Source organism: Strongylocentrotus purpuratus, unplaced genomic scaffold (assembly GCF_000002235.5).
Source record: "Strongylocentrotus purpuratus isolate Spur 01 unplaced genomic scaffold, Spur_5.0 spur5_scaffold_16, whole genome shotgun sequence".
Classification (NCBI taxonomy): Eukaryota; Metazoa; Echinodermata; class Echinoidea; order Camarodonta; family Strongylocentrotidae; genus Strongylocentrotus; species Strongylocentrotus purpuratus.
Window position 1 is genome coordinate 23,285,376 of NW_022145601.1, and position 27,929 is coordinate 23,313,304.

The following is a 27,929-nucleotide window of genomic DNA, read 5'->3' on the forward strand; positions in this document are numbered from 1 at the left end:
GTGACCTAAAATATAAACTGAGCCTAATTGAAATGCACTTACTAGGACTGAACTGAACTGATCTGATCTGAGCTGAACTGAACTGATCTGATCTGAGCTGAACTGAACTGAACTGATCTGAGCTGAACTGAACTGATCTGATCTGATCTGAGCTGAACTGAACTGAACTGATCTGAGCTAAACTAAACTAAACTAAACTGATCTGATCTGAACTGAACTGAACTGAACTGATCTGAGCTGAACTGATCTGATCTAAACTGATCTGATCAGAGATGAGCTGAATTGAATTAAACTGAACTAAATTGAACTACACTAAACTGAACAGAATAAACTGGACTGACCTAAATTGAGATGAACTGAACTGAATTGAACTTAACAAAATTGGACTGAACTGAATTGAACTGAACAGAATTTAACCAAGGATGAACTTAACTAAACTGAACTGAACTAGATTGAATCAACCTGACCTGAACTAAACTGAACTGGACTGAATGGAACTGAACTGACCTGAACTGGACATAAATGCAAGTAAATTCAATAAATCCTTACTTGTTGCCTGTAGTAACTGGAGCTGGAGCATGGGACCGATAACCCTGAGCAAAAACATCTGGTACATCCCTCTTGGTTGCTAGATGCAAGGTTGAAGAAACCTGGTTGGCAAAAGTTACAGCTATCTCCTCCAACATTGTCCTTTATCATCAAACAACAAGAGGGAACAGAGGATAACAATTCAATGAAATGTAGTTTTAATACAATGCTTTTGTGCCTCTAAATTAAAATGAATGAGTTTTTTTCAATGGTCAAATATATACACATATATTGTACATTATAAATTTACCTTCAACAAGACCAGAGGGGTGTTTCACAAAGATCCTAAGTTGTACTGAACTATTATGGAAAGCTGTTAGCATCTATGAAAATATTTTGTAAAAGTTATATTAAAAGGCATAACATGTTGATTCAAATCAATCATATTTTCTATTATCAAGGGGATTTCATGATCCTGATAAAAAGTCAAAAATACTTGAACTTTTACTTTTGAATATGTCTTGTCTTAAGGCTACAAATGGCTCTCCATAATTTTGAAGTCCAACTTAGAGTTAAGTTCAACTTAGGATCTTTGTGAAACACCCCCCTGGAATTTAAATGGTTGTACATGTATTCTGTAACACATATTCCATTTTAAAGATCTCAATATAACCTGAATGTAAGAAGATATAATACGTTTCATCTACATGGAATAAAAATAGAAGCTGAAAACATTTTCTCATGATAATTTAGATTTGTGACAAATTTTATATGTCCAAAAAGATTCAAGATATTGCATCATATTTACTATTCCTTGCCCTTTTAAACCAAAATGGTCCTATTAAGTGATCTTACCTTGCAGTCACAGCGGCCATTAAAGCACTGTGATGATCTGGTTCCCCTTCCATCACACTGACAACCACCTGCAACAACAAAAACAGTATTACTTGATGATGACATCTTCCTACACTTGTCTGCTGCTGTATAAGTCATGGAACTCACTGAACAACTCATCATTTTCTTTTTTAAGTAATCTCTGTCTTCCTCTGTTTAGTTTTCTCTCAACTTTCCCCTAAACTTTACTAGGTCTACTTACATTGTATATTCTCCATTTCAATAAATCAAGAACTTCTTGATTTCATACTTTTGTCTTTTTTTTTTCTTCAGAAGTACATGTACAGTATATGAATATAGAGTAACATATATGTACATATAATCTTGGAAAGTTGATGTGTTCATGTAATTCTTGGGGACTGTTTATTGTTTTATATAACTATATACATGTACATGTATATGCATATTAGACTGTACTTAATGTAACTTATTTGATTCTCAGAGAAGAAAAAAAACAGTTGACCAGAACAAAGCGCCCCCTTTCCCTTCACCTACCAACCCCAAGTCTAATGATACTTCTCAGCACTATCTTACACATATTTAGCACCCTGAATTAAATGAATCAATCAGAACAGCTCTTTTCAAGGTGGAAAAAACTAAGAAAAAAAAGTGACGAGTAAAAAAAAAAAAAAAAAGTGATGAGTAAAAAAAAAAAAAAGAAGCCATACCTTCAGGTCTGCAATAATCTCCTTCTCTGGCTGGGTCTCCGATGTAACCTTGTGCACAGCTTCAGGGGAGATACAAGATACAAATTGCTTTTACTTATGTTTCTTACATGCAGTTTAAAATGGATGAAAGCATGTGACAACAGAGGTGTATATAATACAAACATTTCTTTTTTTTTAAGCAACTCAAGGTAATGATTAGCTGATAAAATGGTGATAATATCAGGTAGAGTCGGTACATTTAGATCAAATTTTGTTCAAATTTTGTACACTAATCAGAACACTGCAACTTCCTCATTTGACTGATTTCAAAATGTGACTTTTCCTGACTTCCTAAAACACTTCAAAGCTTTCTGACTCTTATCATTAACAAAAAATATTCTGTATGACATGACTTCAACCAAAATATTTGACTTATAGGAATTACTGATATGTTAAAGTAGTCACCCAAAGAAAATTCATGACAACTGATAATTACGGACAAATTACATTTGGATGGAAAGATTTTCTCTTGAATAAACACAAATAATTTGCTGAAAAATCATATAGATATCATGGAAAGGTGTAAAATGCTTTGTGGCTAGCTGTGTCTCGCATGTGACGTCACATATCTTGACGCTCTACAGAGGACCACTGAAGGCAGAAAATCTGGATCTCAAAACTAACATTTTTGAGAAATGATTACTGCGGGCCCCAAACATATTTGGAGATGGAAATTGTTATATTTGATCAGTAAGGCTTCCCCTTCGCAATGATATGAATTTGGCATCGATTCAAAACACTTTTGATTCTTCGGGTGACTACTTTGAAGAAATTCATTTGAAAGATTGAACTTACCTTTCACATCGCCTTCCAGTGTAACCTTCAGGACATGAGTCACAAGTCAGATCATTGTCATAGTCCAGGAAACAAGTTGGTGAGAATCTAGAAAGAGTTTAAAAATAAGACGAAGCAAATTACAAGCAATCCTTTCTAATGACAATTTTTAAAATAAAATATTATAATTGCTGTGACAACATCATCATCATCATTAGTGGAAAAAAAATCAAATCATATTGTCACCTAGGAAACAGGCTGGTGAGAAGGTCGAGGAAGGTTCAAAGTATAGGGTGAAAGCAAATCACTATTTATCCTCTAACTTTTTTCTTTTCAATTCAAATTAGGTTTTATTCAATTTTGTCATAAAGTCCAAAGACTTCAAATGTGAGTTTACATCATACATGCAATTATATAAAAAATACATTCAAAAACATATATGTATAAAGAATGACAATGACATATTACATTTTGAAATCAACTCAACTCATATCTAAATCTATAATTTATACTTCTAACACAAAATACAATCATCATTTTTCTATTCAAATTGTAGTGTCAACAATTGTCAATCACTCAAGAGATGGCTGACAAAAGGAAAGAGGTTTGCGTATCCCAAGGAGTTCCTAAAACTCACATGCAGATATGCCATGAATAAGAGAGCCGCACAAAAATCATGTATGAATACAAAGTGAACTTACTGGTTGGATGGGATCGCGAGAGGGCAGGTACAAGGCAGACATCTTCCTCCCTGAGTCGGGTTGCCATAGTAACCCGGTGCACACTGGTCACAGAAGCGTCCCATGGTATTGTCTTGACAGTTCTGAAAAAGAAATGTGGATGGATGGATTCTAATGTCATTGTTGCACACTAAACCACTTCAAACATCATTTTTTATAATTGGCAAATACCTGTCAATGTACCTAAATGGTTTGTCTGAAAAACTACACATTTCGGAAGCATGACTCTGACTCTGTGCGCTTTGGTGTAAAAGTATGAATTACAGTTCTTATGAAAAGTAAAATTTAGTTCTTCGTTATAATAAGATCATGCTTCTTGCTTATTTCTCTTTCATTATCATTCAGAAATCACATCAACAGTTTAAAAATTTCCACAGAAAAAAATCATGCCACGCAGTCGTAATGTTCAGCTATATTGCCCGACAAAGCAGTTACAACAACTTAGATATCAGAGATATTCCTTTAGAGTAAACAAAACATCTGCTTAGTATATGTATATGCTCCAGTATGAAGTACAAAGAAAATGAACCAGTACAATCAATTACAAAATTCTAATAGGGGAGATTAAAAAAAATCAACCTATCATTCATACTAACCCTGCACTCCCCTGTTTCTGGGTGGCAATCAGTGGAACGCCCGTTACACTCACAGCGAGAACAGAAGCCTAGGTAGATACCACTCCCTGAACGGGTGAAGCCAACATCACAATCCTGGAGGGGCAAAGGGGTAACATAATAGGCTTGGATTTGACAGTTGGCTTCTAGTTTATGGTAGTGTTCTTAGTCTATCATCTACTCATTCTGTATTCATTGTGAGGAAAAACAAAACATGTAACCCCACAGAATCTAAACTGTTGAAAAGAATATAAATTAGTAAGTTTTTCTCCATACCTTTTCAAATATGTGATGCTGGACACACCTTCATATTACAGTAGTCGAGAATTAATATGATGGTATTTAATTGATTTCTTATTTTGTTAATATCGGATGTTTCATCATGTTGCTAGGTGGATAGTACACGTACATTTAGTTTCCGGAAGTTAAAATGTGCAAGTTATACAATGAAAAAGTGAATTAATTAAATTTGCTTAATTTCATTCTTCCTCTGAAATAGAAACCTACAATTATTTGTATTTAGTTGAATTCCACTTGTCAGATATGACTTGGAAAGGAATATTAAAGAGCATTACCTCACATGAAAGGCCCCTGTAGCCATAAGGACATGTACACTGTTCCACGGCAAATGCTCTACCCTGGCCGGTGTTCCTGGCTTCAGCGATGTCCATGCTTATATCCCTGATACTGCACAAGGGAGGGAGAGATATCAACTAGTCACTTCAAATGATATATGTAATTCACCTATTTACAATATATAGCTAAAACTAGAATTAATGACACATAGTGCTTATCCAAAGGATCTGAACGACAAGCACCAAACCATGAGCAGCAGCAGCAGAAGCATGTTAGTCACCATCTCAAAGTTCATACACTTTAGTCATCATCTACACAGTCATTACAGTTGTCATAATCACTATCATCATCATCATCATCATCATCATCATCATCATCATCATCATCATCATCATCGTCATCACCATCACCACCTTCATCACCATTTTCTTCATCATAATCATTTTCATCTACTTTTTTTTTTTTCTTCACATTCTTCTTATTCACCATTTGTATTATCACCATTATCATAACCACCATCAAAAACATCTTCCTCTTCATCATCATCATCATCCTCATCTTCATCATCGTCCTCATCCTCATCCTCATCCTCATCACCAATCATCACATTACAATATCCACTAACAACCATATCACTACCAACTCTACCTTATATTTCAATTATCTCTATTGTAACATAACAATAGCTACCATATTTTATATTTCAAATAATCGTTACAAGTTCAATATCATCATTACAATATCACGCATCATCATCATCATCCTCATTACTATGATCATCATCATTATAATCATCATTATCATCATCACAATGATCACCATGGCTACTCTACTGAGGGACGGGACCAATACTTACCCCGACACAGTTGTGAAGGAGTTGTAGGTTGCCCTGATGATAATGTAATCCAAATCAGCTAACGCCATCATCAGGTTCTCCCTGTTGGCTGGCTCGAAATCGACACGAGTCCAATATTGCTGAACACAAGAACAACCATAGGATTGGTATAATATTAATAATAATAATAGGCATTTCTATAGCGCCATCTATCTAGAAATTCTATTCCGAGGCACACTAATTATTACCCCGGCTTTAGCCTAGCTGCCATTACAGCGCTCCAGCATTTCAAGGAATTAATTCCTGTCAGGTACCTCACCTGGGTCGAGAGTGGCAAATGAAGATTAATGCCTTGCCAAAGGACATTAGTGCTGTGTCTGGGATCAAACCACGACCTTTGAATTTCAAGTCAAGTGCTTAAACCACTCGACTAGACTAGGATATGTGTAGGATTATCATTTAAATTGACTAAAATATTTACTAGTATAAAATCTGAATTTTTTAATAATCACAATTTTGAAGACATGTAGGAATATCTAATCAAATGTCAAACTTTTAAAATTGGGCTGATGATATAACATGACTTTCAGCCAAATCACTGATATTGATGAGATTTCAAAAATCCCAAGATTTGTATTTTTAGTGGTTTAGGAGGCAGTGTACATGTACATGAGTATATGTAGGCAAACAGGGCTATAGTAAATAGCGGTTATGTAACTGATATTATGAGATGATGACGTGGATCCTAATCGAATGATTGGTTGAAGGCGTCACGTGACCAGGCATTTATTTTGCCTTACGCGTAATTTGGATAATGACCGGTCGTTATCCAATGGTAATGACCGGTCATTATCAAAATCATGTTATAGAACATCATTTTATGAAACAAATAAAACATAATCTTATAAAGAAAATAATACACATCATTTTTTTCAGGCATTAATAAAATTACCCTCACTCCGTACTTTCAAAACAGTCCAAACGTTAGACTGTTCCAAAGGTACCTCGTGTGGTTAATTCTTACTAATGCCTTCACTGCTGTGTATTATTTGTATAATACTACACTGCGAAAACAAAACTACTTATAGATAAATAAATCTGATGTCTTTGGAAGATTTTGCCTCTCACTGGACTGAACAGATGGCTTTCTTACCTCAAGGAAGGGAACTCTGAATGGAGTCTCCGTTCTTGACGATACTATCGTACCCTGCCTGTCACGGTTGTATACCAAGGTAATCCCGTTACCCTGAAATAAATCAATCAGTTCAATATTAGGTGATACGTTAGCTCTTAGGGCTTGTTCAGATATGGCATGGAAAACTGCCCCCCAAAAAAACATTTTAAAAAATTTTAAAAATAAATGACAACTGCGTCTGACAAAGGACTCGTGCGTATACACTGAGCACTGTGTTATAAGAGCAATGTGAAACATACTGTATGACACTGTAGGTCATCATAGAAAAATAAAAAGTGTCATACCTGACCGGGCCTTAACTGTACGAATGGGTTTGCTCGTTTCAATATTTTACCAAAACAGAAACCATGCTTGCACGTAATTTTCCAACGCTTCTTCTTCTTCGATCATGCAGCGTACAAAAGTTGTATGAAATGTATTACCCCCTTCATATGACACTATACAATGTAGTGTCTTATATTCAGTTTCATGAATGCAAAAATATTGTAAATCATCCTGCATTTTCTTTTAGCCTGATCTTCGTGCATACTGGAATTAGAATTTCAACCATAACAAAATAAACATACATTAGACAATACCACATAAATAAGCCTCCTCGTTGACCTAATTTCCTAAAAACACAGTCATATTGCATACACTTACTGAGATTTCAACATCTGGTACACGCTGTGAACTCGCTCCTTGTTGGTCAACACCATCAATGACGATGGTATATCTCAAATACCCTCCATAAGATGAAACCTGGTAAAGAGAAAACAAAGCAAAATATAACAGAACAGGTACAAGGGATCGGAGATTGGTAATCAGGGCATACTCACAGAGGTAGAAAGCTTGACGTATATTGTGGATAAGATAAATAACATGTTACACTAGTTTGTTTTTTCTTTATATCTCTCTCTGTCTATCTTTCTATGTTTATATACATGTATATAAATATCTGCACCCCCCCCCCCCTTCTCTCTCTCTCTCTCTCTCTTTGTGTGTAATATATGAATAACTTCCCTTTTAAAATCTCTCTCTACTCTCTCTCTCTCTCTCTCTGTCTTTGTGTTTAATATATGAATATCTTCCCTTCTATATATCTCTCTCTACTATCTCTCTCTGTCTATCATATACGTGTATGAATACCCCATCTCTCCCCCTCTCTCTCTCTCTCTCTAATAAATGATATTCTTCTCATCTCTCTCTCTTTCTCCTAATTGTGTATGTCTGTCTCTCAGTCTCTTTTTCTGTCTAAGATATGAACCTTCAATTTGTTGTTTTCTCTCTCTCTCTATCTCTATTGGATATATGTATATCTTCCATTCTATCTCTCTCTGATAAATAAATAAATGAAAATCTCCATTCGTTTTTTTCTCTCTCTATCGGATACATGAATATCTTCCTCTCTCTCTCTCTCTCTCTCTCTTTCTCTCTCTGATACATGAATATATTCCTTTCTATCTCTCTCTCTTTCTCTCTCTCTCTGATAAACAAATTTCTTCCTATCTCCCACTTTCTCCTTTTTTATGTCTGTCTCTCAGTCAGTCTCTCTTTTTCTGTCTAATATATGAATATCTCCATTTTTTTTCTCTTTCTAATGGATATTTGAATATCTTTCATTCTATCTCTCTATCTATTTATCTCCCTCTCTCTCTGATAAAAGAATTTCGACCTATCTCTCTATTTGTTCTTTGTTTGTATGTCTGTCTCTCAGTCTCTTTTTCTGTCTAATATATGAATATCTTTCCTTCTCTCTCTCTTTTTCTCTCTCTCTCTCTCCGATAAATGAATTTCTTCCTATCCCTCTCTTCCTCCTTTTCTTGAATGTCTGTCTCTCAGTCTCTCTTTTTCTGTCTAATATATGAATATCTCCATTTCTTTTTTCTCTTTCTCTATCGGATATATGAATATCTTCCCTTCTACCTTTCTCTCTCTCTCTCTCTGTCTCTCTCTATCTGTCTCTCTATGTCTCTCTCTCTGATAAAGGAATTTCTTCCTATCTCTCTCTCTTTCTTTTGTTGTTGTATGTCTGTCTCTCAGTCTCTCTTTTTCAGTCTTCTCTCTTTTCTGTCTTATATATGAACACTCATTTGTATTTTTCTCTCTCTCTCCCTCTATCGATATATGAACAACTACCCTCTCTCTCTCTCTCTCTCTCTCTTTCTTTGCAGTCTTACCCTGTCGCCTAAGAAGCGGTAGGGAAGAACCCAGAAGTAGACATCCGCTGGGAGGTTGTTGAAGCCACCGTAGACAAGCTCCCTCTGTCTGTAGTTAACCGTCAGGTCCTGCGAGGTGACGTTTTCTGTGAAGTCTCGATTGTTGAGGGTGAGCCCTTGGCCATCACGAGAGAACTCTGCATTGACCTAATGGTGTTGGAACAAGGAAGGAATAAAGAGAAATGATTTGGAAAACATTCCTGGGATCTGGCTTGGCTTCAACAATTTATTAGTTTTACTTACTACTAATCATAGGTAAGAATTTCATAATGGATCTGAATTTGAGACTTAATTAAGGGTTGAGGGTTTAATTATTATCATCCTCTTCATTGTCATCTCTATCATCATAACCCAAAACCAATATTCTAATCCTCACATTTTACCATAACCCAGCAACCCTCACCCTTACATGAACCCAGACCTTCATTCTTACCCCCACTCTCACCCACACCCTCATCCTCACCCACAACTTCGGTCAACTCTTCATCTTTATGTCAGGTGACCTAATCCTCTACACCTTGATTATACACTCTCACCCACAGCACCATCTTCACCCACACCATCATACTCAACACACCCACACTTTCACCCACACCCTCATGCTTGATCAACTCCTCATCTTCATGTCCTGTAACCTAATCATCTACACCCTAACTATATACTCTCACCCACAGCACCATCCTCACCCACACCATCATACTCAACACACCCACAATCTCACTCACACCCTCGATCAACTCCTCATCTTCATGTCCTGTAACGTAATCCTTTACACCTTTACTATATACTCTCACCCACAGCAAATCATCCTCACCCACACCATCATACTCAACACACCCACAATCTCACTCACACCCTCGATCAACTCCTCATCTTCATGTCCTTTAACCTAATCCTCAACACCTTTACTATATACTCTCATCCACAGCACCATCTTCACCCACACCATCATACTCAACTCACCCACAATCTCACTCACACCCTCGATCAACTCCTCATCTTCATGTCCTGTAACCTAATCCTCAACACCTTTACTATATACTCTCACCCACAGCACCATCTTCACCCACACCATCATACTCAACACACCCACACTTTCACCCACACCCTCATGCTTGATCAACTCCTCATCTTCATGTCCTTTAACCTAATCCTCAACACCTTTACTATATACTCTCACCCACAGCACCATCTTCACCCACACCATCATACTCAACTCACCCACAATCTCACCCACACCCTCGATCAACTCCTCATCTTCGTGTCCTGTAACCTAATCCTCTACACCCTAACTATATACACTCACCCACAGCATCATCCTCATTCCTCACCCACACAATCATTCCCACCCACACCCACACTCTCACCCACACCCTCATCCTTAGTCATGTAACCTAATGTGTGTGTGTGTGTGTGTATTGGGTTTTTACAGATGTGTATCAATCAGATATGGTTATTTACCTCTGGGGATCGACCTTTTAACGTCACCATCCAAAAGACGTGGGTCAGTTTTGAACCTGCGTCCTCGGCTGAATCAGTTTATAACTTCCATTGTTAGCTGGATTACAGGCGCACGCCACAACGCCTAGTTATGTAACCTAATCCTCTACACCTTAACTATATATACTCTCATCCACATCCACACCCACACCATCATACTCACCACACCCACACTCTCACCCACACCCACACCCTCGATCAACTCCTCATCTTCATGTCAGGTAACCTAATACTATACACCTTAACTATATGCTCTCACATACAACATCATTCTCACCCACACCATCATTCTCACATACACCCTCATACTCATCACACCCACACTCTCCCCCACACCCTCATCCTTGATCAACTCCTCATCTTCATGTCCTATTATCTAATCCTCTACACCTAACTATATACTACACCCACATCATCATCCTCACCCACGCCATCATCTCATCCACACCCTCATCTTAACCCACCTCTAAACCTTTAGCCATCCCCTCCCGATCAATCACCATCACCACTACACTACCACAACCATCAACATCATCCTCACCATCAGCATCAAGATCAGACGTACCTGTGATCTATACTGTACAGTGCTGTCACAGTCTGTGGTTATTCCCATACAGAAGCACCTGATGCAGCCATACTGGTGATCTGGGGCCAGATTGAACGTTCCTGATCTGCACTGGTCACATAGAACACCATCTGTGTTATCCTGGAGAAAACAAAGCATCAAGAAAACTTTACTTGCAATATCTTGTGTATGCTGTTTCTCTAAATGAAAACATTTAATCAATATAAAACAGACTGCTGAAAAATTCACATATCTTCACATTTAAACAAATTTTACTTCGTCGCCTGGAAGGTAAGAGGGTAAACAAAAAATATATGGTAAGATAGAAAATTGACACCACAAATAAAACAGTGTTTCAAAAGATGATTACAAAAGATAAACTTTGAGAGATGACAACAGACAGTGAAATTAACTCCTGTCTATCAACGAGCAAATTAAGGATGGACAAAGTTAAAACACAAGATGATAGCTGCACTGACAGCCAAACACTATTCGAGAAATACGAAAGATGCACAAGATTAGAGAAAGAAGTAGAAAGAGAGAAGAGGAAGATAAAAAAAGAGAGAGGGTGAATATGAGATATAAAATAGAGAGAGATGGGGAGAGAAGTGGGTGAAGAAGAAACAGATATAGGCCAAGAGGGGAAAGAAGATTAAAGAAAAATTTGAGATTGAAATGAAATGAAATGAAATATAAATCAATACAGAGACTGAAATCACAAGATAAAGAGGGGGAATTATGACAGAGACTGAAAGAGACGAGTAGTAGAAGGGCAAAAATAAAGAATAAGAGCTACATCTTACTTTACAGAGACAATTTGATCCTGTCCATGCCAGGCTACCATCAACATTGCAGTCACCCAAGCTATCAGGGACACAGGAATCTCCTTCCACAGTTGGATTGCCCATGTAGTTAGCAGAACATCTGGAACAGTGAGGAAAAACCAATTAAACAAATTAACATAGGAATCTGATTTTTGAAAGTGATCAGACTAAAAAGGAAACAAAAATTTGTTTACTTGAGTTACTTTTCCTTCAACAGATCATTTTGAAAAATTTGGTACATTACATTTCACATGGAACTTTTATTTTGCAATTCAACATTTAAAACTTGTAGACTTACTAAAGGCTTTACATTGCACAATGTCATATAAGCACCAAATACCATAAATGAACTTAAGCCTCACAATTTAAACATATGATATGAATAAATATTAAAACAGTTTTTCAGATATGGTATAACCCACAGTAATATTCAAAAATTATAGGAAATTCATTTCCATTCTCCACATGGACTATCACATTTTCCACTCCATTTTTCTATCCTTCCAACACTCCGATCCTTGATCTTCTAAATACAAACTCAATGTACTCAATCTTTATTCTCTACTTAGTTGTTGCTCCGTTTCCAGTGTATCTTTCTATCATTGTATCTCTCTTTTCCTTCTTCTACTTACGTTTCACATTGTCTTCCTGCATATCCTTGTGGACAGGCATCACACGTAACTCTTCCATCGGTGTCCAAAATACATGTTGGTGAAAACCTAGGTGAGTCAATGTCATGAAGAAAATCATCAACAACGATTCAAAATTCAAGTTTTAAGATTTTATTGTCCATACATATATAACAGAAATTTGTCTTTCCATTGGTGTTGCATGTGATATGTGAAACATAAGACAAAAACATGGTGTCATGTGCTGAAAGCCAGAAGGGCGTCAAGACTCTATAAAGAAAAAGTCTATGAGCAGGTACGGTCCTCCAGCTCTCAGCACACAACATAACAAGACAATTATATGATGGCAGACCTCATACAACTTTGCAGGAGAATACACCTGCAAAATAAACAATGATACGAAAAAATTGCTAGTAAAAATAATCATTGCAATACCGACTCATGACAAAGATATCAACTTTAACAATCACTACATGTTCGGCAGATGGGTGAAATGGATGAAAGGCCAGCAGATGCACATTTTCAAGCTTACAAAATCTACAGTTTTTAGTAGTCTGTATTTATATTGCCCATATTCTCACCAATGGTTTTATTACTCAAGCAATCAAAACTGAACAGCATAGCAATTTGACAAAACTTCTATACCCAACACACAATGATGTGTTCATGTTTGTAATATCTGCATAAAATCCCTCAATATGAGACTAGATGCTGCTTGTAAGTGTCGGCTTGCATGGTGATGTAGATATACAGTAGGCTTGCGGGTGCATGTGAGAGAGAGGTGCACCCACAAGCCTACTTTATAATATGAGACTAGTAGGTTAAAAAACATCAATCATAGATATACGGTACAGTCAGCCTGCTTTAGCGAGGACTTGTCTACAAGGATCATGTTTTATGTTTGCCTAGAAAGGTCTGATGGAAATCTGTATAAAAGTACATAAAGACCACATAAAAACCACCTGTGCACGGTCTGGACATACAGGGTGGTATTCTCGAAAACGAACTAACTTTAGTCCATGGTTTAATCCACCGACTAAGTATGGAATGCCAAGTGTCCATATGAATATATTTTTTACTAATTTGATATGTCCCTAAATTACCATGATAATTTTATTCATAACATAGTTATATTGTTGATTATGTATTATGTTATTACATTTTAATTTACTTTAGTGACAGATTAAATTATGCAAAAACATATTCATATGTACACTTGGCATTCCATACTTAGTTGGTGAATTAAACAGTGGACTAAAGTTAGTCCGCTTGTGAGAATACCACCCACAGGTTTCACTGTATACTTCTACTTACTGGTTTGGTCCAAATGTGAGTGGGCAGGGGCAGGTGAGACAAGGAACACCATTGGGTGGATCTCCGAAGAATCCCTCAGCACAGCGCTCGCAGTTTGGTCCCTCTGTGTTGCCTGTACACTACAGGAATACATGTCAGAGAGAGAAAAATAGTTGTCAATACATGACAGTAGCAATTTGATAGTGTGAATTGGTCGTATTGTGTAATTGGAATGTCAAGAAGAAACAGAAAGATGAAATAAAATGTTAATGATTACTTCATTTTCTTCTAATGCAAACAACAAAAATGTCCTATTTTGCATCACAAAGAATAGAAGAAGTAGAGTTACATACCAATCATCATGAACCATTCCTCTACCAATTTTATGCAAAATCTCAAAGGAGAAAAAATAGAAAAATACAGGGCACCATTCCATAGGTGCAATGGGGCCCCAGAAGTTCAAATTTTTATTCCTACCACATTTTTCTTAAAGTTTAACCCATAAACCCTTTTTAAAAAGCATAGCGTGTGATTTTCAGTTGACCAATGATTCAGAAGACTCGGACATGTCCTCCACCTCAGATCGGGTTGGAGAAACTTACCAGGCACTGGCCTGTGACTTGGTCACAACTGTTTGATAGTCCACTGCACTGACAAGGCTGGCATGTTCCTAGACTTGATGCATCTTGACCTGGTGCTCTGTAGTAACCTGATGAACATCTCTGCAGAGTACAACAAACATAAGACATGTCAGTGAGATGATATAGTGACACCAGTGTGGGGCATTTCACAAAGCTTTTTTCACTGACAAATGACTAAAATCAGTGACATATCTGCTGATAATCAATCAGAAGCAAGGATTTCAGTTGCTTAGAACACAAACTGTCATTTGTCACTGATGACAAGTTTTGTGAAATGCCCACCTGTATAATTTAAAAGATCACTCAAAGAAGACTGGAAAAGTGGTCTTTATGAGCAGGTGCTCTTTATGTACAGGCTCTTTTTAACACATTTTTCAATGGGAATACTTTCCAAAGGGAAATACAAAACTTGCAGTCTTTATAGACAAGTGGTCTTACTATGCAGTAGGTTATACTAGTTTTAGTACATGGACAGTTGGTAATTGATAAATTGATATTCAGTTAATCATTGAAAAACCTATTTGAAACACTAGAGCACTTCAGAGACTATCACTACAATGAATGTTTTTAACATTACTAGAACAAAAAGAACTTCCTCGCCTTCAGTCAACCAAAGGCTTAAATACTTTTAAAAAAACTTTCCAGAAAATGATAACAAAATACTAACTAGTTGTCAAACTGAGAGTATATTTCACCATGGGCAAACTCATTGAAAGAACTCAAGAACTTTCATTGCAATATGCCCATAGAGGACTAAGTCTAGAGTACAATAAAAGGAAATTTGTCAAGACTTAATACCAAATCCCGACACAAAAAGAGAATCTCTCACCTCACAAGACAATCCTTCGTAGCCGATGGGACACCTGCATTCCTCCACTAATACTGCCCTACCTCTGCCCGTGTCCTCTGGTACAGCTGTATCAAGGACTACATCGGCCAAGCTAGAGGGGAAAAAAATAGTTGGAAATTCGTTCAAAGATATGTCAATACTTTGGAACCCACCACCCAGGGGAAAGAAAATACGCTCATTTTCGGGGAATGAAATGAAAATCATACTAGTTTCAAAGGGAGTAGATCATAAATTTGAGTCAGAAATGTTCATATGGAACATGTACTACTAAGAGAACTACAAAATGTACATTAAATAATAATAATATTCAGCTTTCATATAGCACTTAATACATCAATGAAGTGTCTAAGCAATTTACAGATATAAAACAGATACATTTCTTGCAGCACAAGCCATCCCAGGTTTGTGTAGCAATTTCTGATTCAAATTGATAGTGAAAAACATTCCATTTAAAACTATATAATTGACTTAATCATTTCAGTCTTCTTCATAAAAGGTAGACTTTGAAGAACGACTATTCCTCTTCTAAAGGGGTCCTGGGACATGTTAACTGAAGGGTAATCCTAGTCTGAAAGTGCATATATATTATTCAGGCAGTTAATTTCTACTTTAACCCCTAGCCTCCTGGATCTGAGTGGTTTATGTACTAAGCCTATGGGAATGAGAGAAATTAAGAAGTCAACAGGTTATCCAATTGCCTACAGGAGGAGTCTGGTGGCTTCTGTGTTAAAAGTCAATGGGAATGAGAGAATACGGTAGCGAATGGGTTAAGTGGAATACTTGGAAAGCAAGTACATCTATATGATTAGGGAGACCAACAATGGGGACCTAGGTCTTAAAGGGCAAGTCCACTCCAATAATAACTTACTTTCAATAGAAGCAAAAAAATATATAAAACAATTGATAATTAGTGAGGACATGATGTCACAAACTGAACATTGGCAATTTGTGTAGTGATTGCCATTGTTCCATGCTTTTTCAAAAAATCAAAAATTCCTTATTAGTTATTTGATTTTACTCAAATTTGATTTCCTCTATTTCTCTTGTTTTTCTGCATCTATTAAAAGCAAATTATTTTTGGAGTGGACTTAGTCTTTAATGTCCTATCCAAGGGACTCACCTGGTTTGGTACTGGTTGTAGGAGTACGTTGCCTTGATGAGGATAGAATCAACGTTCTGTAACGCCAGCATGATATCCTCTCTTGTGGCATCAATGAGAAGCTCTGAACCGACATCTCCTCTTCCGCCTCCACCAACCGTCACCACATTCTTCCAACCAGCCTAAATATTGATGAGGACAGAGACTCAGTAACATTGGTGAAGGTTGATGGAAAACTGTGTAATTTTATGTAAAATATAACATGCAAAAAATCCTGAAAAAATTCCATTACCACAAAGATATTATTTTTTTCATTAAAGGCGTCACTGTGCAACACCCTGTAACAGTAAATTCTCCCAACCATTTTTCCATGAAAATAAGAGATAAGACAGGCTTTTAAAAATCTGTCAACACTAAAATGGCTGGAATGATATATAGAGTCAATTCATTGCTTTGTGGTGATTTGAATTCACCTAAAATTAAATAAAATCAAAATATAGTTGGGAGAATTAAGGAATTAATCAGATCAGTTTTTCCCAATTTTCATAATTAATAATGGCCTTTTTTTCACTCAAACTTTCATAGCATCTTGAATTGTTCATCTAGCATTGATGTGCCATTATGATGGAACGTTTGTTTTAAACTAGCGTGTGGACAGACCTGTGGAATTATCCCTATTACTAAAATTGCCCATTACCCTACTGTTACCACCACAAGCACTATTCTTACCACTACTATGACTAATATATCCATTACAACCAATAATACTACCACTATCATAACCAACAATACTGCAATTACCACTTATGTTACTATGATTACCTCCACAATCAATACAGCAATCACTACTACTACCACTTCTACTACCACTACTACTACCACTTCTACTACCACTACTACTGCCACCTCTACTACCACTACTACTATCATCACCACTACTATTTATCTTTTTATTGCCACTCTGACTACCCTACCGTTACACTTGTACCCCTACAATATACCAACACAACTATAACTACTACAGTTGTATGATTTGCAAGAGAGAGAGATGACTGCTTACCTCTGTGAGTGGCACCTGTCGCTGTGTTGGGATACCTGATGCAGGCTCATCTGAGATTTGGTAGGAAAGAGTCTTTCCATTTCCCTGTACAGAAAGAACAGTTGAAAATGTGATTTCAATGAGATTATTGAGAACGATCTATTTATTAAGACCATTTCAGGTTTAAAAAAAAAGGAAAATGCACCATTGAAGAGACCCAATTGAAAAGTGCCTAGTTTTAAGCTGATTTTTTTTAATTTTGATATCATTTTATGAGCATCTTGTAAAAAAAAACACTATAAGTGGTAAATATATATCTATCGATGTACAATTTGTCAAATTCTTTACAATTTTTTTGTTACTTTCAGTAATTCAATTTACTATTCTATATGTGTATATATTTAAAGCAGAGCCTGTTTGATTCCTTGCAAATACATTCATCATCATCATCATCATTTAGCGTCCACTTTTCCCACTCTGAAGAGTTGGACGTTTGATTTCCCTTATGGCCCTTCTCCAAGTCTTGTGATGTTTGGCATCCACCTGGGTGAGACCAAGTGCTCCCATGTCTTCTCCTAGTGTTTCCTTCCACGTTTTGCAAGGTCTACCATGGGGTTTTGAACCTGCAACCTGGAAGTTCATTGCTCTCTGAAGCAAAGGTTTTTTTTCCAACCCCAACCTCATGACCATACAATCTCAGTCCACTCCTCCTTATTTCTTGTGAGATTTTAACCCGGTTCGAGTCCTGCCGCGGCACTAATGTCCTTTGGCAAGACATTGATCTACATTTTCCACACTCAACCCAGGTGATGTACATTGTAAATGGGAACCAGGCAGGAATTAATTCCTTGAAATGCTAGAGCGCCGTAATGGCCGCCTTGCTAAAGCCAGGGTAATATTCGGGCAGCGCCAGGAATGTCAAAACGTGACTGACATGTGCGCTTTAAAAAAAGCCACCATTATTCTTATCTTTAGTATTCACTACTGAAATACTGAATTAATTCATTCCCATATAGGCTTAATACAGTAGCCAACCATTTCTCGTAGGCAAAGGACTTTCTTTTCAGATTCAAAGAAGAGTAAATGTTTGAAACTTGCCTTGATGTATACATCAGCTACTTGAGCAGTTGACGCAATGTGGATAAAGTTGACTTGGTAACGAAGGTTGCCTCCATAGCTTGTTAACTGTAAGAAATCAAAGAGCAAGTATTGGAAGTTTGATTGCAAATGCATTTAAATGAGTTATTGTTGGATGAATAAGGAATGATATTATTGACATGACTCAATTATGAAACCGAAATTTAAAACAATTTGTTACCACATTGCCACCATTATCATCAAAACAATCACCAAAATCATTGTCGTCGTCATCATCATCATCCAGATTATCGTCACCACTGTCATCCTTACAATCATAACCATTACATTTATAATCATCACCATCAAAATCACCATCAAAATCACCATCACCATCATCATCACTGTCAGTCTCCCTTACATCATCATCATCATCATTACAATCTTACCAGATTTCCTGTAAAGTCTTCTGGTAGCACCCAGTAGTAGGTAGATGTAGGCAGCCGTCGGTTGTAGTCGCGCACAACCACCTCCCTTTCAGTTGGATTCACTTCAAGGTAAGTATCCTCTAAGACACCCAGAGATGCACTGGGGGATGACAGGTCAGCTAGTCGCACGCCTTTTAAGTTACCAATCTCGCCAAAGTATAAAGAAGTCTGTAGGAGATCAAAGGGAGGAGTTTAAAGGCCATCTGTACTAGTTTGGCTAAGAGGGATTAGACCAGCCAGGAAGGTCACTGACAAGTGGCTATCTCATCAACTCAGCTCTCAATTAACATAAGAAAAAGAGGATCATGGGGGACCAATGGTCACCGATTATGCATTGTTTTCTATGTAGATGGAGGGAGCAAGCAGCTACAAGTAGGAACAACTGGAGAATTGAGGCTTCCTTATGGTCAAAATAATTTGTTTTTTATATTTCCATACAAAATCTTTGACAGATAAGTATCTTGTAAGTTCCTTCTGATTAAGCTTGAAATAGAATCAGGCTCAATGGTGGTCCACCTGTATCACTATGAGATTGCTAAACATCATCAAAGGTCATAAACAGGTTTCATCATTCATGTCTATTCAAAATGACAGTGTAAACATTTAGCCATACACAATTTTGTTCTACGTCAAATTAACAGAAATGAGTACTATATTCATGGTTTTACATTTACATCTTTTGAAAGAAGCCTAGGATTACATTTCAGAGTCTGTATGCATGAGCTCTCTGTTTAAGTTATGAATTGTGGGGGGCCCTGAGGTAATTTTTTTAAATTAAAGTTTATATACATAAGACTTTTGGTAGTGTATAGTATCAAAATATTGATGAGACATTTGTGACAATCATCCTCAAATCACTAGTAAGAATACCAAGCTATTAAGCTACCAATACTATTACCAGAACACAAACTTTCAGAAACGTGATAATGTTTTTGTTTCCATAACACAAGACACCCCAACCCACCATGATATCCCCCTGATATGGTTTCCGCAATTCCCACCACAAAGTAATATGCATGGGACTACACTATTTGACTCACTTCAAATCTGTTATAGGTACTGCTATAACAGGTTGTAGAAGCACCAAAACAGTAGCAGGCGATGCACTCAGAAACAATCTGAGCATCGTCATTGAAATAGCTGCCAGTGCAAATGCTGGGTCCAGCTGAAAACACGAAAAAGATTTAAAGGAAGAAAAAGTTCTGACATTAATACTATTGATAATGAAAGAAGAAAGAAATGATACTGTGCTCATGCTTTAGAGTGAAAATATTAGGCAACTCTTATAGTCATACTATTCCTTTATATTTTTATGTGCAGTCTAAGTTAAAGTGCATTAAAATACTACACAACCATCTTAAAGATATTATCCAGTTCTGAGATAAGAAATAAAGAAAGAATCGCAAATTGTTCTAGGGATCATTACAGAGGATTTCTTTATGTTTTAAAAAAATCTCATTTAAATCAAATATTTCATTATCCACAATTGGAAGGATCCATGTAAACGATGGCCAAAAAAAAATTGAAAGAGAATATTTTTAAAAACCTGTTGACTATTACATTCTTTTATTTCACTTGGTTTTTTATTATTGAAGTTTGAAGGTGTCACTATGCGACACCCTCTAACAGTAAATTCTCCCAACCATTTATGAATTTTCCCAACGGTTTTTCCATGAAAATAAGACACAAAACAGGCTTTACAAAATGTTTCAACACTTAAATGTCTGGAATAGTATATATAGCCGATTCATTGCTTTTTGATGATTTACATTCAGCTGAAATGTAATTAAATTGCAATAATATAGTTGGAGAATTAAGGAATCGATCAGATCAGTTTTTCCCAATTTCTATCCTTACTAATGGTCCGTTTTAACTCAAACTTTCAGATTATCCTTAATTGTACATCTAGCATTGAAGTCACTACCTTAGCACCATTTTCTCTCATCTGAACAATGTTACCAAGTCCCTTTAAATGATTACTGAATTATCTCCAGGCTTTATACAGAAATGAGGGACAGTTATTGAGTACAGTAACCACCTGGTTCAGGTACAGTTATGGTTCAGTGAAAGAAGTGACTTACAGATGACAGTGAGGATAGCATCTGGTTGGGCCAGGATGTATCCCTGGTTGTTCATGGCCTCACAGGTGTACGCTCCTTGGTCAGACTCCCGGACATTCTCCAGGACCAGGGTACCATACCCATTCGAATTAGTGATGATAGCCTGAGCAGGGAGGCGGGCGGGGCAAAATAAAAACGATGAGAATAGACCAGTTCACGGTTAACAAATGTCCCAAATGACCCCAAATATCCACAGACCTTCAAAACATGAAGAGGTCCCACTTTGTACATTTTGAAATAATCACTCCTACAGCGATGGAGGTGTTACATAAATAGCCTTTGTCTCCCCTGTTTAAAGAATACTTCCACCTGTGTATCATGGAGTGCACTGCTTGTGTACAAATGAATAATTATTACATAACTTTCATGAGCACGTATCCAGTATTTTGTCTCTGTGTATTTCACAATTTGGTCTGCAATGACCTTTATCTCCTGATGATCAGACTGCAACTATGAACTCACTAATTAGGATAGATTTGTTTGGTAGCAAACCCGTAGAGGCAGAGGAAGAGAAAGAGGAGGAAAATGAGGGGCACATGCAGGAGACAAAAAACTATAAGAGGGAAAGGTGAAGTTGAAGCGAAGGGTGGAGGACGAATAAGATAAGTGGAGACGGAAGGTGAAGAAAAAGGAGATGGAGGTGGATGGGGAAGAGAAGGAGGGTGAGAGAGGAAGAGGAAGAAGAAGAAAAAGAGGAAGAGGAATTGAAAGAGGGGGAAGAGGAATAAAAGGACAAGGAGGAGGAGGAAATCAAAAGGAAGTGGAAGAGGAAGTGGAAGAGGAGGAAGAGGAGGAGGAAGAAGAGGAGGAAGAAGAGGAAGAAGACAAGGAGGAGGAGGAAAAGAAAAAGGAAGTGGAAAAGGGAGAGGAGGAAGAAGAGGAAGAAAAGGAGGAAGAAAAGGAGGAAGAAAAGGAGGAGGAAGAAAAGGAGGAAGAAAAGGAGGAGGAAAGGGAAGAAAAGGAGGAGGAAAGGGAAGAGGAAGAGGAGGAAGAGGAAGAGGAGGAAGAGGAAGAGGAGGAAGAGGAAGAGGAGGAAGAGGAAGAGGTGAAAGAGAAGGAAGAGGGGAAGCAGGACAAGAAGAATAGCAAAGGATCTCGTTTCCCATAACTTACCCTATCAGGGACAGGACCCCAGTTGAGCCTCCATGAGATGATGGGTGTAGGGATACCCTGGGCTTCACAGATGATCTCTACCCTCTCTCCTATCTGCACCTGGATAATCTCCACTGGCGACCTGATCACCGTTGGTTCAGCTGGATAGGAGAACAGAAGAAGAACATTATTGAACATTAATGTGCTCCCCAGGAAGTGGAGAATGTGCATTCATTGCGTGCAGGTAAGCCTGAATCCGATGACCGGGGTAATAATATACCTGTAAAGCGCTTTGAGAGGGTCTTTGGTCCTAAAAAGCGCTATATAAGAACTAGCTATTATTATTATTATTATTATTATTGAGAGAGTTTGAGTTTCTTACTTGTAAGTAATATGAGTTCCTGCTTTTAAAGTGAACTATTATTAGACATTAGACAATATACAGGTTGTATTCAATTTGGTTTTATGGTTTTCAGTTCTTTACACTGCACAGAGATAACAAGTATGCCATTTAATATTGTCTTCATGAAAACTGCAAGAAATTTGAAGCACAAGACAAGAGCAGAAAAACTACATGAAAGTAAATGTATAAAAAAAAGTACAAGACATTGTTATAACAGTAAGGAAATAACAATAAAAGTAAAAGAAAGGGTTGTTTTTTTATTAATTAAAAATACAAGAAAGATAAGAAAATTACAAACAAACAAAAAAGAGAAAGAAGGAAGAAAAAGTACAAGAAAAATAATAAATCACAAGAAAGGTAACAAAAAATATACAAAAAGTACAAGAACAGTACATCATACATGTATACAAACATGTCATAAACCCATGCAAAAATCTTTAAGGACTTACCACAGCCAATTTCATCAGAACGATCTACACAGTCTGTTTCTCCGTCGCACTGGAACCCACGAGGTACACACTCATCGACAGACAGACACTGGAACTCACTGTGACGGCATGGAGAGCCCGGGGCAGCAGTGGCTGTAAGAGTAGGCAATCAATCATAGTTTAGTTTTAAGTAATACTCCCCAGGGAGTGGAGAATGTGCATCATTGTGTGCGATGAGCCTGAATCCGATGACCGGGGTAATAATATATATCTGTAAAGCGCTTTGAGAGGGCCTATGGTCCTGAAAAGCGCCATATAAGAATGAACTATTATCATTATTATTACATAAATGCTGTCCGACTTCCGTTTAAAGGCACACTGCACTACTTCTAGCTACTTGCGCCCTCTATATAGCAAGCAATGCCTAATCGGTGACCTTTGGTCCCCCACAGTCCCATTTTTCTAATGTTAATTGAGAGCTGATTTGATGATATTACCACCTGCCAGTAACCATGCAGGGAGGTCTAATCCCTCCTGGCCAAAACTAGTGCAGATGGCCTTTAAAGGAAACCTAAGCCCAAGAAATAAATTTGGCTATTCTGATAAAGTTACGGTATGTTTGCACATCAGTCTACAAGATTCCCCACCAAAGTGAATGAGAGAGGTACAAAGTCGTTTATCGATTGATATATATACAAATCACTATCACAAGTGGTAGATAATAAATCAAGCAGAAGCAAAATCGTAATAATTCTCTCAGGTCAAATCAAGGTCAGGCAAGTGTTTGAAACTACATGTAGTTGAAGTTCATTGCAGGATTATTCAAAGACCAGTCGGAATGTTCTGAATACCCTCCACAAAGATTAAGGGAGAATGCGGCTAATTAAGTGTTAAGATCAGTGGCGTGTCAAAAACGTGTTAACAATCCGGGGTACAAAAGTCAGACTCAAACGATTCACACGCTACCAAAGGGGACCCGTTTGTACTTTTGACAGTTTCTGACACCTGCTAAAATCTGGCAGAGAATACAGCTTTGAAAATCTTTCTTCCGAATGAACGGAAGTTATGGGACTTTTTCTCTGTTTTATTTGTATGGGAGATAAAAAAGAGACCCTTGCTAATAAAAGTTAATCAATTTCATGGGTTCTTTAACATCATATCATGATGATTTGATCATGACCTTCAAAGCCACTTTATAAATCTTTTCTTCACCCCTTTGAATGCCAAACTGGCTCGTTCCCATATGCTCTACAACGGCAAACCCGGTTTCCAGAAAGCAGTGGGTTACATTCTGATATTTCTATATAGGCCTGTCCTCGTCAGACCTAAGTTGCAAAATAACTTGGTATTTATAACCGCTATAACTAGCCCGATCTCAAATAAGCCAGCTAATTTGCGTCCTCATCAACCCGCAGTTGCAATTGGCGGGCTATTTGGTCAAGAAAATATTCCAAGATATATTCTTGGTCTTGTTTCCAAAATAAGCCCGATATTTGGGGAAAAGTGGGTTTATTTGCGCTCGTCTGAGCTAGTTTGTGATGAGTGTATCGGTCTGGTGAAGACGCAATTTAGAGCTTCTCTAAAATATCCTGAGTCGGAAAATAGCAGGTTATTTTGCAACTTCGGTCTTATGAGGTCTGTGAACTGAAGCCAGAGGGTTGCTTACATGTATCCCTGTGGGTAATGTACACAAACAAGCAATATTTCTCCTGCAAACCTATCTTAAGGGAACGTTTGATCAACTTATTTAATTCCTATCTTCACTTTTACGACACACAGATCTCTATTGCCATATACATCCTCTTCAGAATTTAGAATAACATGTCCCAGATACGAGCCATAAATCATGCGCACATGAAGGCCTACAGAAAGTGTGTTTAAGTAAATCTTGTCATGAACGGCACGCAAATAAGGTATACCGGTATACTGTTCAGATCATATCAACTTGGTGCCATCACACTCTAACAATGCACTTGTATTTGGAAGGAAGGCATTGTTAACAAAAATTGAGGGGGGGGGGGCTTTTTAATTGACAAGTATAGATAGGCAACGCATCACTAAAAATATACCTGGCATCCATTTCTCTGCAATGTTTTTTTATTATGTCAATTTGCAATTGATACTAAAGTATTCTTTAAAAAAGGTGATTACTGTAAAGTCAAGCATTTTACAAATGTGGAATTTTCAAACTTTTAAAAACAGCACTTTTTTGTTGCACTAAACATTTGTCAACTGCATAGATTAAGTGATGTAATGCCATTCTGTTGACACAAAAAACTTCTCAAATGTGGACCACTCGTGAAATTCATCAAAGTTTCTTATATGAGAAAGTTTCAGGCTTTATGATATCAAATAACTATGCTGATATCTAGATACTTACGACAATCTCTCTCATCAGATCCATCCCCACAGTCGTCATCGCCATCACATCGCCAGATCTTCTGAGCGCAGAGTAGGTTAGCACACTGAAACTCATTGGGCTCACACTTGCGTTGCTCTGTGCATCAATGTGAAAAGGAGACGAGGACTAGGTTAATATATGTATATATATATATAATAATAATAATAATAATAATATTCCGTTCTTGTAAAGCGCATATCACATTATATAACGTCTCTATGCACTTCAAAAGAGCTTTGGAAATGAAAACCCTAGCTTTATCTCCGGCAGCCGTAATCAGCGCACAGTGTAATTCAAGAAATAATCCTACCAGGTACCCATTTACCTCACCTGGGTCGAGTGTGGCAAATGTAGATTAATATCTTGCCAAAGGACATTAGTGCCGCGGCGGGACTCGAACCGCAGACCACAGTCGAGTGACACATTCACTCGACCATGACACCTCTACAAATACGTATTCCTATTCATCTAAAATGTGAGTGAAAACTGCTACCCATCAATAATGCCATATTCAACAAACAGAGTAAGGGGAAAAACAAGAAACAGAAGCTCAATGACAAAAGTTGAAACAAATTTATGTTTTTAATTGACTTGCAGCATCCATATTCATCCAACCCATCTTCACAGTCACTCTGCCCATCACAGAGGGATTCCTGAATGACACACCTGATTCTACCAGACCTCAGTAAGCCCAGTTGGCCTGACACTTCCCTTCATCTATTATTTCAAAATTTGATGAGTAAGATATATTTTTTTAACACTGTTGTCCTTTAAATCTGAACTAATAACACAACATGACATAACGGAATGTGAAAATTTATTTCTAATCACGGCATCCAGTTTTCTGGAAAATTATCTCAAGAATTATATATTTCATATTTAAAATAGAAATTGAAAATTGATATGAAAATAAAATTGATTGAATATAAAGTAAATAACAGAAATTTACTTTACATAATTTCTTGATAAATTATGCACAATTTGAAATATACACAGATTACGTAAAGCGGAATCATTGAAATCTTATTTGAAATACAAAGAAAATATAAAATATGTTGATGATGAAAAAGTTAAGAAAGTAATAGAAATGTTATAATGATCCCTTGAAGAAATTATGTTGATCTTGTATATAATTCATATGTTTTGTAAATTTTTGTTTTACTCGTTTTGTAAATCGTCTATATACCGGTATGTATTTTTGAAATGGAATAATGAAGTCCCTCTGAAGAGGTAAAGAGACGGAAAAAATACTTACGGCATCCATACTCGTCTGAACCGTCCTCACAGTCGTTCTGCCCATCACAGAGGAAGTCTCGAGGGACACACCTGATCCGTCCAGACCTGCAGTAAGCTTCATTGGCAGAACACTGTGTGGACGGTCGCACCGGAGTGGTGGGGATGGGGGTACGAGGTGCGGCCCTGGTGGTAGTGGTGGGCGGGGCAGGGGTGGTGGGGTCAGGGCGTGGTGGTGCTTCGGTTGATTCCCTTGGAGCTGAAGGGTTAAGGAGATAGGAAGATGGCGTTATTATCCTGTTGACTGAATTCCCTCATTACCTGAGTTCTAATACACAAACCAACTATGGCTATAGGTATCTCCCGGATAACACATTTGATAACGGCACATTCAAATGGGTTTCCTCCATAGTCTGCACTCCTATACATCTCCCTCTTTGGTCGACAGGCGTATTGGTCTTATCTGCTATATGCCCATTTGGGGGTCTAAGAAAATCTTGCCTACATCCTAATGGAACAAAGGACCAATAGAAATGATATGCAGTTTAGGTCCTATGATCTGATGCTGAAGACGAATCTAAACGGGTGCCAGACAATTTAAGTTGGCTTTTATAAAAATGGTAGAATAGGGCCAAACAACAAAACAGATTTCTCTTGATTTCATATGAGTGTGAGAGAAGGCTACAGAGGGTATATGGAAAGGGGCGATGGAACTACCTACACTGGTAGAGTTCTGGTTGACCATTATCAGGGCTGGACGGATTGAGGGGAAATCCAAGATGATACTGACTAAGAACTACATGTGTGAAAGAGGGGGAAATTTGCCTCGACGATAGTCACGATACAGGATACCAATGAAATGAGGTAATAAAAGTGAGCGTGGTCATAGAGAGGATAGATACTGAGACATGAAGTACTGGACTAAAAGTACATGAGTGTCTATCAAAAGACTGAATCAAAGAAAAAAAAGTGCAATTCAAATTGAAAAAAAAAAGAAGGGATAGGAATAAGTCCAAAGTCCTGCAGGGGACAGGGAACGAAATTGCCTGTTCAAGTTCATGTTGAATATCTCACTTGTTCCATCCTAAAGCAAGCTTCAAGTCAAGAACAACTTAAAGCCTATCTGCACTAGTTTGGCATGGAGGAATTAGACCTCCCTGCAAGATCACTGGCAAGTGGTTATCTC

General features: G+C 37.4%; 1 protein-coding gene across 2 annotated transcripts in view; it reads right to left on the reverse strand.

The window, feature by feature from the left end:
- Positions 1–27,929, reverse strand: part of LOC589644 (basement membrane-specific heparan sulfate proteoglycan core protein) — a 124,496-nt gene that overhangs the window by 43,301 nt on the left and 53,266 nt on the right. For both annotated transcript variants that reach the window (XM_030987078.1, XM_030987077.1), the window contains exons 7-33: positions 26,766–27,002; positions 25,490–25,606; positions 23,131–23,262; positions 22,300–22,439; positions 21,148–21,289; positions 20,107–20,231; positions 19,028–19,234; positions 18,600–18,686; positions 17,523–17,606; positions 16,484–16,644; positions 15,343–15,454; positions 14,475–14,594; positions 13,894–14,012; positions 12,583–12,669; positions 11,930–12,050; positions 11,127–11,267; positions 9,023–9,208; positions 7,506–7,604; positions 6,822–6,914; positions 5,690–5,808; positions 4,833–4,944; positions 4,240–4,353; positions 3,605–3,726; positions 2,925–3,011; positions 2,091–2,149; positions 1,384–1,451; positions 550–690 (exon numbers count right to left, since the gene is read on the reverse strand). In XM_030987078.1, coding sequence (XP_030842938.1) covers positions 550–690; positions 1,384–1,451; positions 2,091–2,149; positions 2,925–3,011; positions 3,605–3,726; positions 4,240–4,353; positions 4,833–4,944; positions 5,690–5,808; positions 6,822–6,914; positions 7,506–7,604; positions 9,023–9,208; positions 11,127–11,267; positions 11,930–12,050; positions 12,583–12,669; positions 13,894–14,012; positions 14,475–14,594; positions 15,343–15,454; positions 16,484–16,644; positions 17,523–17,606; positions 18,600–18,686; positions 19,028–19,234; positions 20,107–20,231; positions 21,148–21,289; positions 22,300–22,439; positions 23,131–23,262; positions 25,490–25,606; positions 26,766–27,002 — 3,332 coding nt within the window. The remainder of the gene's footprint in view (positions 1–549; positions 691–1,383; positions 1,452–2,090; positions 2,150–2,924; positions 3,012–3,604; positions 3,727–4,239; positions 4,354–4,832; positions 4,945–5,689; positions 5,809–6,821; positions 6,915–7,505; positions 7,605–9,022; positions 9,209–11,126; positions 11,268–11,929; positions 12,051–12,582; positions 12,670–13,893; positions 14,013–14,474; positions 14,595–15,342; positions 15,455–16,483; positions 16,645–17,522; positions 17,607–18,599; positions 18,687–19,027; positions 19,235–20,106; positions 20,232–21,147; positions 21,290–22,299; positions 22,440–23,130; positions 23,263–25,489; positions 25,607–26,765; positions 27,003–27,929) is intronic.